At 37.2% G+C, this 13783-nt stretch overlaps 1 protein-coding gene across 1 annotated transcript; it reads left to right on the plus strand.

Annotated features, from left to right (window-relative positions):
• The first annotated feature begins 1492 nt into the window (after positions 1-1492).
• On the plus strand, positions 1493-13055 carry LOC306887576 (uncharacterized protein). Its single transcript, XM_079445410.1, has 27 exons — positions 1493-1794; positions 2124-2228; positions 2326-2368; positions 2458-2533; positions 2712-2930; positions 3019-3106; positions 3471-3623; positions 3750-3847; positions 4062-4213; positions 5269-5370; positions 5693-5776; positions 6183-6794; positions 6923-7045; positions 7694-7984; positions 8069-8272; positions 8902-9132; positions 9218-9448; positions 9534-9764; positions 9850-10116; positions 10465-10707; positions 10792-11031; positions 11194-11388; positions 11482-11654; positions 11758-11790; positions 11875-11931; positions 12020-12210; positions 12657-13055. The coding sequence occupies exons 1-26, from the start codon at positions 1738-1740 to the stop codon at positions 12197-12199; spliced, it is 4488 nt and encodes a 1495-aa protein (XP_079301536.1). The 5' UTR covers positions 1493-1737; the 3' UTR covers positions 12200-12210; positions 12657-13055.
• Positions 13056-13783: the final 728 nt, after the last annotated feature.

Raw genomic sequence — 13783 nt, forward strand, 5'->3', positions numbered from 1 at the left:
GACAGGGGATCAAAAGGGTATTGAAAATGTTTTCAGTTTTGTTTAAGATACTGGGTCTGGTTTCATCTGCACAGTTCTCAATAACGTCATGGGAATTTGTGCTGAACCCCCACGCTTGTCTGAGATGGCTGGTGAGTGCTATGAGAAGACCAATGAACATCTCACATTTAGTAGACATGTTTAGGGATAAGGCAAAGGAAATAATAAGTACACTAAAAAATGCTGGGTTAAATACGGATGAACCCAGCCATTGGGTTGCTTAGGTTACTGCCCAGAAGGATGGGTTAAGCATTTAACCCAACTCTTGGTTGAAAACAACCCAGCATGTGTTCTGTCCAATATTTACCCAGCACTGGGCTGTATTTAACCCAGCATGTTTTAGAGCAGGGCTGTCCAAACTCTGTCCTGGAGGGCCGGTGTCCTGCAGAGTTTAGCTCCAACCCTAATTAAACACACCTGAAGCACCTAATCAAGCTTTTACTAGACATACTAGAAGCTTCCACGCAGGTGTGTTGAGGCAAGCTGGAGCTAAACTCTGCAGGACACCGGCCCTCCAGGACCGAGTTTGGACAGCCCTGTTTTAGAGTGGTTTATTTGAAACTTGAAAGAAAAACATAGTACAAAAGTAAACAATTTTAAATACATTTTTATGATGCTTATTTGTGACCCTGGACCACAAAACCAGTCACAGGTATATTTGTAGCAATAGCCAAAAATACATTGTATGTGTCAAAATTATCGATTTTTCTTTTATGCCAAAAATCATTAGGACATTAAGTAAAGATCATGTTCCATGAAGATATTTTGTAAATTCCCTACTGTAAACATATCAAAACTTAATTTATGATTTGTAATATACATTGCTAAGAACTTCGATTTTCTCAATATTTAGATTTTTTTGCACCCTCAGATTCCAGATTTTCAAATAGTTGTGTATCAGCCAAATATTGTTCACAAAATTGACCCTTATGACTGCTTTTGTGGTCCAGGGTCACATTTTATGATTGCTGATATACAACAATGTAAATGACAAAGAATCTTCCAAATTCCTCAGTATATTTAAATTCTCACAAGATGTTCAAATCAATTATTAACATAATAAAACTTCCTTTTTTTTCATAAGCCACAACATTATATATATTTATATAAACTGAGGATTATTTAAAAGGCCACTTCAAGCCCTGCATATCACATGGCATATAAACAGTATCGCCGTGTGCATATTTTGTCATAAGATGTTGTGTGTGGAAAGAGTCGCATGAAGGTTTTCGCTACCCCACCCATTCTTATCAGTTTAGCTCAGTCAGAAAAAGCGGGTAACATCACATTAAATACTGTAAATAATCCATTTATACTGAAGTGATTCCTCCTTGCCTCCTCTTTCTCCAGGACAAATAAATTCATGTTCATCATGTGATGACTGACTCCCTCACTCATAACTGTAAACAGCCATGTGTGTGTATTTATGTGTTTGTGTCTGAGAGAGGGGGTCATATCTTTCTAAAACACTCCTAGCAACTATCACAAAACAGGACAGTGCAGGAGGGCAGGGTCTCTTATGATGCCTCATAGACGTGTGCTACTGCAGTATAGAAACGCAGTAACAGGAATGTGAACTAAAGTGCCGTTCTGAAGAGAATTGAACTTTTGCAGCTCATTCCCTGATATCTACAGTGGAGAAAAGGACGAAGCCGACTGAATTCCACCACCAGAGGAGAGAAGAGAAAAGTTTGAGACATGTTGCAGTGCCGAGTGAATTTCCTGGACGACACCTACTTTGTGTGGGAGCTGGAGGTACCTGAACAAAGACCTTCTCTCTGTATAATGATATTATAATAATTTTTCTAATGATATCTTATTGTAATATTGAATTCAGCTTATATTTTTTACTCAACTGGCAAATAGTTCTTTTTTCAAGTAATCTATCATAATTAGGCCTAATGAGATTTATGCTTACAAGAAGAAGAAAACGATAAATTAATAAATAAATAAGGCATGACAACCAGTCTTATCAAGTCAAGTAAATTAATTTTGTTTTAAGAATGTTTAAATAGTTTTACTGTAAAAGATTAAAAGATATTACAAATATAGATATTCCCATTAAATCTCTCTTTCTTCCACAGAGAAATGCACTTGGACAGGATCTCTTCAACAAAGTTTGTGAACACCTTGACCTGTTGGAGAGGGATTATTATGGTCTGGTCATGTGGGATTCTCCTAGTACTAGGGTATTTATTTTTTATCAGGCTAACATATGATTCTATCATATTCAATATTTGATCAACAAAAGCCTTTTGTGTAATCATTCTGTGTTTATTGATTCAGGTATGGCTGGACTGTGCTAAAGAGATCCGAAAACAGATAACAAGTATGTGATTTTTTCCATATACTTTATTAATGGTCTGTAAAGATTCTTGCGTTTGATCTCTGCTTCTATTCCCTATTTGTTGGTTTCAGGTCCAGAAACTGAATTCTTTTTTAACATCAAGTTTTACCCGTCTGATCCCTCCATTCTAGCTGAAGACATCACAAGGTACAATAAGACACAACCCATCCAGATATTCACCACTTAACTGCACTCATTTACACTATTTTCTAATGTTTCCTCATACTTTTGCATTTCACACTTAAGTTTTGTCTTTGTTCTGTCTGTTTGTGCATGTTTTTCTTTCTGTGTTGACTGAGCACACTGTTCTGTCTAATTCTCCCAGATATCTCCTGTGTCTTCAGCTGAGGAAAGATATTTTGATTGGTCGACTGCCCTGTCCATCAGACATCCTGGCTCTGTTGGGTTCATACACAGTTCAGTCAACACTTGGCGATTATGACCCAAATCTCCACCAGAACAACTATGTCAGTGAAATTGTTCTTGCACCCAATCAGAGTGAAGAGTTGGAAGAGAGAATAATGGAGCTGCATTCCACATACAGGTATCTTATACCAACAATCAAACTCACACATATGTCCTCTAACACATACACAACAACACACATTTATAACATTTATTTTATTACACAGATTCATGAGTCCTGCCCAGGCAGATATGCTTTTCCTTGAGAACGCCTTGGGGCTCCCCATGTATGGAGTAGACCTGCATCCTGCCAAAGTAATTTTATTTAGTGAACTCAACTTGAACTCAAATTTGGAAAATATTTGGAAAGTGTTCATAGTAGATCATCTCAAAAATGAAAACTCTGGCATCATTTGTTCACCTTTATGTCATTTTTAGCCCATATGACTTTATAGAAAAGAAGATATTTTAAAGAATGTTTTGTCCATACAATTAAAGTTTCCATTAGACTCTTTTTTTCTATACACTTACAACTTTCTGTCTTCTGCAGAAAGTCTTAGCGTTTTTGTTGATACAATGAAAGTCAGTGGGGTCCAGTGTTGTTTTGGGTAAATAATGAATGAATTTTCATTTTTGAGTGTACATCTTTAATATAATGCAATGTTTGGTATGTTCATAGGATGTCAATGGTGCAGATGTGATGCTCGGTGTTTCCTCTGAAGGACTAATGGTATATGAGGATGAGATTAAAACAAACATTTTCCTCTGGCCCAGAGTTCTTAAAATCTCCCACAAACGCAGCACCTTTCTTCTGAAGATGCGTCCTTCTGAGGTATTCATTCATTTTATCCTCCATAACCAGTTCCTTTATTTTATGCATATGTTAGTGTTGGGTTAACAAACTCAGGAATTTTGTCGAGTTTATACGGGTTACATTTTTCCATGTGACCTGATTTAGGAGGATGAGTTTGAAGGTGCCATCAGCTTCAGTTTGGCCAGTTTCCGAGCCTGCAAACAGTTGTGGAAATGCTGTGTGGAACATCATAGTTTCTTCAGGTAAATACATGTATGTGTATTACAAAACCAAGGCTTAACAAGGTGCAACATTTTTTGTATCCATATGACCATTAGAAACACAAGGGGGCGCTCCAGTCAAATATATGCAAGTATATACAGTATTCGAAAGAATTACGCATAGTAAAAACATGCTCATTTGACGTCTTTGGTAAGTTTCAAGTCTTAAGACCATACCTCTGAATGTGTTTCTCAGAAATAGACTTCAAGACACAAAAACAAAAGGGCTCCTGACCTTGGGTTCAAGGTTCCGTTACCATGGACACACTCAGTCTGAGTGTCTGGAAGCCAGCAGCAACATCACCCGGGCTCCCCCACGATTCACACGTTTTATCATCAAGAGAAAAGGCACCTATCTATCTATCTATCTATCTATCTATCTATCTATCTATCTATCTATCTATCTATCTATCTATCTATCTATCTATCTATCTATCTGTCTATCTGTCTGTCTGTCCATCCGTCCGTCCGTCCGTCCAGCCATCCATCCAATCTGTCTGTCTGTCTATCTGTCCGTCCGTCCGTCCGTCCGTCTGTCCGTCCGTCTATCTATCTGTCTGTCTGTCTGTCTATCTGTCCATCTATCTATCTGTCTGTCTGTCTATCTGTCCATCTATCTATCTATCTATCTATCTATCTATCTATCTATCTATCTATCTATCTATCTATCTATCTATCTATCTGTCTGTCTGTCTGTCTGTCTGTCTGTCTGTCTGTCTGTCTGTCTGTCTGTCTGTCCGTCCGTCCGTCCGTCCGTCCGTCCGTCCGTCTATCTGTCCATCTATCTATCTGTCTGTCTGTCTATCTATCTGTCTGTCTGTCTGTCTGTCTGTCTATCTATCTATCTATCTATCTATCTATCTATCTATCTATCTATCTGTCTGTCTGTCTGTCTGTCCATCTATCTATCTGTCCATCTATCTATCTGTCCATCTATCTATCTGTCTGTCTGTCTATCTGTCCATCTATCCATCTGTCTGTCTGTCTATCTGTCCATCTATCTATCTGTCCGTCTGTCTATCTGTCCATCTATCTATCTGTCTGTCTATCTGTCCATCTATCTATCTGTCTGTCTATCTGTCCATCTATCTATCTGTCTGTCTATCTGTCCATTTATCTATCTGTCTGTCTGTCTATCTATCTGTCTATCTGTCTGTCTGTCTGTCTATCTGTCCATCTATCTATCTGTCCGTCTGTCTATCTGTCCATCTATCTATCTGTCTGTCTATCTGTCCATCTATCTATCTGTCTGTCTGTCTATCTGTCCATCTATCTATCTGTCTGTCTATCTGTCCATTTATCTATCTGTCTGTCTATCTGTTTGTCTGTCTGTCTGTCTGTCCATCTATCTATCTATCTAGTTGTTTTAGTTGGACAAAGGTAAATGATATATCTGTTTTCAGGAAATGAAGAAATTCTTGATGTTTTAAAACAACCAGTTCGAACAGAGTTGGACGACTGGTTCCTTGTCTATGGTCCAGATAAATGGCACATTTCTACATCAGGTGAGGCATATTAAAATAATTAAAGTAATAATCTAAATGAAAAAAAAAAAAACTGACTGACTTATAAATATTTGTCATTTTTATGAGCAGGGTATAGTAAATAAATCGGCAGTTATTTTTATTTGCTCTTACCATTTGACAACAAATACATTTGATCTCATGTCAAACACATGCTGTAATATGTTTTAATTAATAATTCATGTGTTCAAACTTCAAGCATACACATTTGCATTATACAATTTTTGGTCTTGTCTTCTCCCTTCTCTTTCTTTTTGAAAATATGAAAAAATATTTTCTAATGAACTGTAAACATCCTGTACAGATGATGCCATGCTAGAAAGTGAGAAGTTGCAGGAGTGGAAGCATCAGCCAGACGACTGGTGTGTTCTCCTTGACGGCAGCCCATGTAAGTCTTTTTAACGCTACCAAAAAGACCGCTGTGTACATTATAGAAGGGCACAGACTCTGATAGATAGATAGATAGATAGATAGATAGATAGATAGATAGATAGATAGATAGATAGATAGACAGATAGATGGACAGATAGATAGCTTTATGCAATTTCTGCAGCTTCAACCTAACTTAGGCTTTGTCACTTCACCACATGCCAAAAAGTCAAGCCACCACTGGTAAATTTGTTGACATAAGGATAAAAGGGCAAGCTGGGCTGACATTTTCCAAAACATTCCTGAAGAAATGTCCAAGTTCCACTGGACTGATGTGCCTAAATAAATATTTTAGTTTCCATTAAAACTTGACATTCCCTCAAGGAAAGAGCTGTGATTGGTCATTTTGATTCATTTTGTTCCAGTTTTACTATTAAGCATCCAGCAGCCCCTTCTGACTGAAGAACAGAAAGAAGATGTGGAGGGGTCAGAGGAGAAGCTTACAGATGAGCTTGTGATAAAACAATCATATACAGTTCAGGTCGTCCAGGAGGGGTCTGACATTATTGAGAAAGAACTCCCTAATTTTGAATTAAAACAGGAAATCATGAAACCTCTAAAGGAGACACTAAACGAAGAAGTACTAGAAGTCAACGGAGAAAGAATACAAAGGGTAGTAATCACTAAACAGTGGACACGGGAGGTCAACTCCTTGGTGGAAACACAAGAAGATATAGACAAAAAGATAGAGAGGATGGAGATGGTGGAAAGACGTGTAATAGTCACTGAAAATAAGACATTGGGATCTGAGGACACTTTTGAGAGACCGGAAATCATGGAACAGAGACTAGAAGAGGTGGATGCTATCAAGCAAAAGCTAGCTGAGGTGGAAGAGCTGAGGTTTGGATTACAGGAAGTGGAAAGTTTGGAACAAAGGTTGCAGCAAGTTGAAAAGGAGGAGCTTCAAGGAGTGGAGACAGATGACTGGTACAAATTACTAGATTGCAGGCCATTGATGCTCACTGCTACCCCAACAGGTATGTCAGCTGTGTGATCAGCTGTGCATCTATCACCAGAAATTCTGTTCATTGCTTCTCATCAAATGCTTGAAATGCTTTAAATTTCAATGTTAATTGAAATGCCATACTACATCACATTTTTTCAGGAGGAGTTCAAGAAGAGTTGCAACAGACAGTATATATCCGCCAACCAATGAAAAAAGATGACGACTGGTACATTCTATTTGATGTGCTTCCAAAAACCATGGAAATATCGAACTCCATTTCAGGTATCTATGAAAAAACATTTACCTTTTATTACAAGGCTCTCTGAAATACCTTATTCTGATTGGTTTATTGTGCCATCTAGCATTAACCATCGTCCAACTAAAATGACTACTTTCATGTATCTCTTATCACACTGGGACTCCTGCTCTTTTTCATAAAAGCTGCTGAATTTGGAAACGCATACTCACATAGTAGGCTCTTCAGGCCTGTTCACACAAAGAAAAAAAACTGTAGCAAAAAAGTTTTAATAATCATTATAATAGCCTACTATGAGAATAGTGAACTTCACACCACAACTGTAACAATAATGACAGAGGAATCATTGAAATCTTTTTCAAAACCGCTATATAGTTTCTAAGTGAAAGTTAAGAAAATTGATTATTTTAATAAAAAGCTCATTTATGTTAAAAAATGAATAAAGTTTAAAAATAAAGTTGAAATTAATATTTAATGTCTATTTGGTGACTGTCTACATTATTCCTTATATATAAGTTGCATCTGTTTTCCCTGTGAGTAGCTAAGAAAATGTTATAATAACACTGTTATAATAACCGCTCTTTATAATAACACTAGAAACATGCATAAATAGGATTTTAAAATAGCCTACTTCTCAACTAATTTCAACCACTAAAATGGGTTTCTGTTACCAGATGTGAGCAGATTCACTCCTGAAGAAGATCAGGGTCAAGAAGAGAAGAGAGACGTAGAAATAAAAATACAGCAAGAGCTGGTGACACCAGAGAAGACAAAAACACAGACAAGAGAGGAGGTGATTCAGAGCAGAGTGAAAACAGAGGAGGTCCAGAAAGAACAACAGGAGCAGGTGACAGTGGATTATAGGAGACTACAGCCAGTTGTTCTTGAGCAGAGAGCAGCAGAGCCTGAATTAGACAAAGAGGACAACTGGGTTGTCGTTTTGGATGGTTCTCCTAAAAGATCAGGTACACACACTCACACACAACCATAATCACACGCTCATGTAAAACACAAATCAGTATATGCGTCATGGATTGTGTTTGATTCAGTGCCCTCTGTTGAGCTGTATGAGGAGACCAGAGAGGAGGTGATCCAGGGAAGAGTGAGAACAGAGCAAATAAAACAACAGGAGCAGGTGACAGTGGATTATGGGAGACCACCGACAGTTATTCTAGAGCAGACGGCAACACAACCTCAGAGAGAAGTGGAGGATGACTGGTTCATCATTTTTGATGCTTCTCCTAAAGGATCAGGTACAAACATTATTGTAATTGAACTAGCCATGACTCAAAGTAAGGTGAATTTACAGTAAGATTTTGTTTTTGACACAGTATCACTAAATGTCCATCATGTTGTCTAACCTTATAAAAATATATACATTGAAATATGTTGTGCTGTACATATAGAAGTCTCTTATGCTCACCAAGGCTGCATTTACTTAAGCAGGCCTATACAGTAAAAAATATTTTACAATTTGATTACATTTTAATAAACTTTTTTCTAGTTTAATATATTTTAAATGTAAATTATTCATATGATGGCCATTACTCCAGTCGTCAGTGAATTCTGACTGTCCTTCATAAACCATAATTCATAAAAATGAAATTTTACGAATTTCTGAATTAAAACTCAATATAATGTTTCTGTAAAATGTAAGTATATTATTAAATATTTACATGAATTACTTTGAATTTCATACCATTTCAGTTTCACTTTAATTCAAATTCTGCATCCAAATTGAATTCCAGTTCAGGAATTGAAAGGGAAAAATGTATTTATAATTCAATTCCATTCAACACAGTTACAGTCATTCACATTATGATCAGTCAAACATATCAAACCATAAATCATACATTTATCATACATAAATCATATGTTTCAGTGCCCTTGACTCTTTCAAAGCTACAAAGTCCAACTGCAAACCTGTATGAGGAGATCAGAGAGGAAGTGATTCAGAGCAGCGTGAGAACAGAGGAGGTGCAGAAAATGAAACAGGTGACTGTGGAAGATAGGAGGCCAGAGCCAGTTATTCTTGAGCCAAGGACAGCTCAACCTCAAAGAGCCGTGGAGGATGACTGGTTCATCATTTTTGACGTTTCTCCTAAAGAATCAGGTACAAACACTTACACCCAACCACAGTCAAGAACACACACAACAAACATAAACACACATATCTTAACAAGTTTGGTTTGTTGCAGAGCCCTTGGTGTATCCACAGCTGCAAACTCCAACTGTTGAGCTGTATGAGGAGACCAGAGAGGAAGTGATTCAGAGCAGCGTGAGAACAGAGGAGGTGCAGAAAATGAAACAGGTGACTGTGGAAGATAGGAGGCCAGAGCCAGTTATTCTTGAGCCAAGGACAGCTCAACCTCAAAGAGACGTGGAGGATGACTGGTTCATCATTTTTGACGTTTCTCCTAAAGAATCAGGTACAAACACTTACACCCAACCACAGTCAAGAACACACACAACAAACATAAACACACATATCTTAACAAGTTTGGTTTGTTGCAGAGCCCTTGGTGTATCCACAGCTGCAAACTCCAACTGTTGAGCTGTATGAGGAGACCAGAGAGGAAGTGATTCAGAGCAGCGTGAGAACAGAGGAGGTGCAGAAAATGAAACAGGTGACTGTGGAAGATAGGAGGCCAGAGCCAGTTATTCTTGAGCCAAGGACAGCTCAACCTCAAAGAGACGTGGAGGATGACTGGTTCATCATTTTTGACGTTTCTCCTAAAGAATCAGGTACAAACACTTACACCCAACCACAGTCAAGAACACACACAACAAACATAAACACACATATCTTAACAAGTTTGGTTTGTCGCAGAGCCCTTGGTGTATCCACAGCTGCAAGCTCCAACTGTTGAGCTGTATGAGGAGACCAGAGAGGAAGTGATTCAGAGCAGCGTGAGAACAGAGGAGCAAGTGATTGAGGTGATGACCGTGAGCACTAAAGAACAAATAATAGTACCAGAGAAGAAGAGGACAAGCATCATACAAACCCCACAGTTTCCAGTTGTGCCCAGATACATTGATGATGACTGGTTTCAGCTTTTTGACAAAGTGCCGCATGAGCAGAAGAGTTTCCCATCAGGTACAGAAACACACAAACACTACCACAAAAATATAGCAACATACAAATACAAATGACTGGAAGACAAATGGCTTAAAAACCACTTACTAAAACATTTTAACATGAAGCATTGTATACCATAATATTTAAGAAAGTATATTAAAACAATCATGATAACTAATGTATTAAAATTGACATATACAACTTTATTGTAAACTGTACAATTAAAATGTTTTTACTCAAGACTACTAAGAATCAGAATCATTAATACATGCTTCTCATAAATGCAAGTTTTAATACATTTAGGGTACAAATAATTTCACAAGCTTCTCATAATGCAAACCCCATTGTTTCCTGTGCTTCTTTCAGATGTCAGAGGCAGAGATTTTGAGGTCCGTAAACCCATCAAAGACCAGAGAGTTCAGAGAGAGGTGGAGGAGCAGATGAGAGAGAAAAGACTGATGACTGAAGAAAAGAGAGTGATCACTGATGAACGCAGAGAGAGAGCTGATGTTGTTCCGCAGATGATTCCTGTCGGGGTTCGGAAGGATGATGATGACTGGTTTGAGCTTTTGGGTGCAGCACCTTCTGAGATGAGGAGCATCCCTTCAGGTGATTACGAGAGCTACATGTCTGATTTGCTTCAGGTGAAAGACATATTACAATTAGTAAAACCTTTATATGTTTGATCTATAGTTTCAGTGGCTACTGAAGACCGCAGGATGAAAGAACAGGAAGACAGAAGAGTGAGACAGGAGCAGATGAGAGTGAGAGAGGAGGAGGAGGAGAAGAGACTAAGAGAACAAGAGAAGCGAAAACAGGAGCTGGAATTAAGAAAAGCTCAACCAGCTGTTACTGTGAAGACTGAGAGACAGCCTCAGATTGAAAAAGATGACGACTGGTTCATTCTTTTTGATGTTTCACCAAAAGAAACAGGTACGTACACATTTTATATATTTCTATATTTTTAAATATACACTACTGTTCAAATGTTTGGGGTCAGTAAGATTTTTTATGCTCATTAGGGTCAAACATACAGTAAAAACTGTAATATATACTGGAATACTACATTCTTATTCTCTACTACTCTCTTTAAAGTTGTTGCAGATGTCCTTAAATTGGACAGGAGGGTTGAGGAAGAGAAAAGGAGAAGAGAAGAAGAGAGGATGACACAGATAAAAATAGAGGAAAGAACAAAAAGACCACATGTACCAGAGAAAAAAACAGAACAACTGCAGACAGAAGTGGAGGGCCACGGGTTCACCCTAATGGGCATCTCCCTTAAAGATTATGGTATGAATCACAAAAGGCATCGGAAATGAATACTCTCTAATGTCGGTCCATCTGTTACCATGTCTTCCTGAACATTTCTTCCTTTGTCCCTAGTTTCCACTCTTCAACCCACGCCTGTTATTTCCCCAGTGGCTCCGCCCAAACCCCGCCCACAGATCCCAGCTGACCAACCACTCACTTCCACTCCGACCGCACAACCTGTGTCCATTACAAAAACCTATCAGGAGAGGAACAAAGACATACGGAACATCACAGTGGAATCTGAGGTTACAAACACACACATACTCTACTACAAACAGCACATACACACAAGAGCAATACAGTTCCATAAGTTTCAATCCTCTAAAATCATATTTCTCTATATATTAGCAATCTGCAACTGAGTCGGTGCTCATGAGGAAGGTGAGATACTCATTCGTTTCTACAATTTTTGTCATGTTCCTTCTTATCCAGAGCATATTAATCTACCGTCTTGTGTTTTTGTAGACAAGTAGAAGTGAAGACGAAAGCATCTATATTCGTCACAGCATTCTTATGCTGGAGGTGTGTGAAATGTATATTGGTTCTTTCTCTAAGGATTTAAGAAGGCTTGTCTAGTCTAATTAATCCTTCTAATATATGCTCTTTTTAGAATTTTGATGTGATCCATGAGATGATTTTGAAGCATTATGCCAGCATTTCTGAACTTAAGCGAGTCTTTATGGAGGTCAAGCAAGATTTTGGACCCACTGAATGGGACAGACGTCTCTCATCATACTCACCTACTGCAAAAACTCAGTTCCCGCATGCCAACGAAGAGATATATTCGTGAGAATGGGCTTAGTAAGTTACATACATTAACAAACAATCTACATCAGTGGTTCTCAACCAGGGGGCCCAAGTTTGTCTTACATTTATTTAGAGTTTAGTCAAATGAACATAATCCTAAATGTTAAAAACACTAAAAGTAGAGATGTACCACATTAAACTGATATTATATTTTGAGTTTATTTAGATATAATAGAAGTATAGGCTGTACATATCAGCTTACAGTAGATTGGAGGGCTTTTGAATATTGTCTTGGACAAAGGGGGGCCTTGGAGTCGAAAAGGTTGAGAATGACTGATCTACAGTGAGTTTAATTTAGGAATGTGTCCAATATCATACAGCTTTATTATTCCACCTTTTAGATTAATGCACTCCTGTCTTTAAAGACTTTCCAAGGAATGTGTTTAAACTAAAGAGAAGAGTCTGTGAATCCGTATTGACTGTAAAATCTTCTTTTGCAGATTGAAGAAGATGGACAAACAGTCTTGTTTCGCTCTCAATAAATAATATATGTGTGACTTCTAACAGTTTAAACCTGTAATTTCTATGCACACTGCATATAATCACATTCAAGGATGTGAATATGTTGAAAAACAAATGCTTTGCATGTTTTATAGAATATAATTCTGTTTTGTATTTTTCTTATATTTGATAAATCTATTTCAACATTGTTGATTGTACACTTTTCCTTATACACTGGTAATCATCTCCACAAGAGTATATCAAAAGCATCACTTAATTTGTGTAGACCTTGTGTAGATTAAAAAAAATCTAATCTCAGGCTTACATGTGGTTTATTTGAACTGCTTACACCTATTCAGTTATATTCAAAAGGAATAAAAGCTGTCATATGCACTGCCAAATTTGAGGTGTTTATTTTGAGAATGAACTTAAAGAGATAGTTCACCCAAAAATGAAAATGGATTATTTTACCGATCTCCTTGCTACTTTTCTGAGCCTTGATCATGTAAGGACCCTTGCTGTCTATGGAGGGTCCGAGAGCTCTCAGATTTGATCAAAAATATCTTAAGTTGTGCTCCGAAGATGAACGAACGTCTTACGGGTTTGAAACGACATGAGGGTGAGTAATTAATGAAAGAATTTTCATTTTTGGGTGAACTACCCTTTAAGAAAAATTAATTTCAGAATCTTTGGAAATTATTCTTATTTTAAGTTCATTTAAATTTTTGTATATATATTAGTGCTGTCAAACGATTAATCGCATCCAAAATAGTTTTTTTTTGATAATATATGTGTGTATTGTGTATATTTATTATGTATATATAAAGACACACACATATACAGCATATATTTTGAAAATATTTATGTGTATATTTTCATATAAATTATATCATATATAAATATATTTAATATATAAACGTAACATATTTTTCTTAAATATATACATGCATGTGTTTGTGTTTATATATACATAATAAATATACACCGTAAACAAAAAGTTTTATTTTGGATGTGATTAATCACGATTAACTGCTTGACAGCACTAATATATTAGCTATTTAGCTCAAAACAAGACAAAATTTCTAATAATGAAAAAAATGTAGTTACAACTTTCAACAGTAGGGGC

The sequence above is a fragment of the Barbus barbus genome, assembly GCF_936440315.1.
Source record: "Barbus barbus genome assembly, chromosome: 21".
NCBI classification, from domain to species: domain Eukaryota; kingdom Metazoa; phylum Chordata; class Actinopteri; order Cypriniformes; family Cyprinidae; genus Barbus; species Barbus barbus.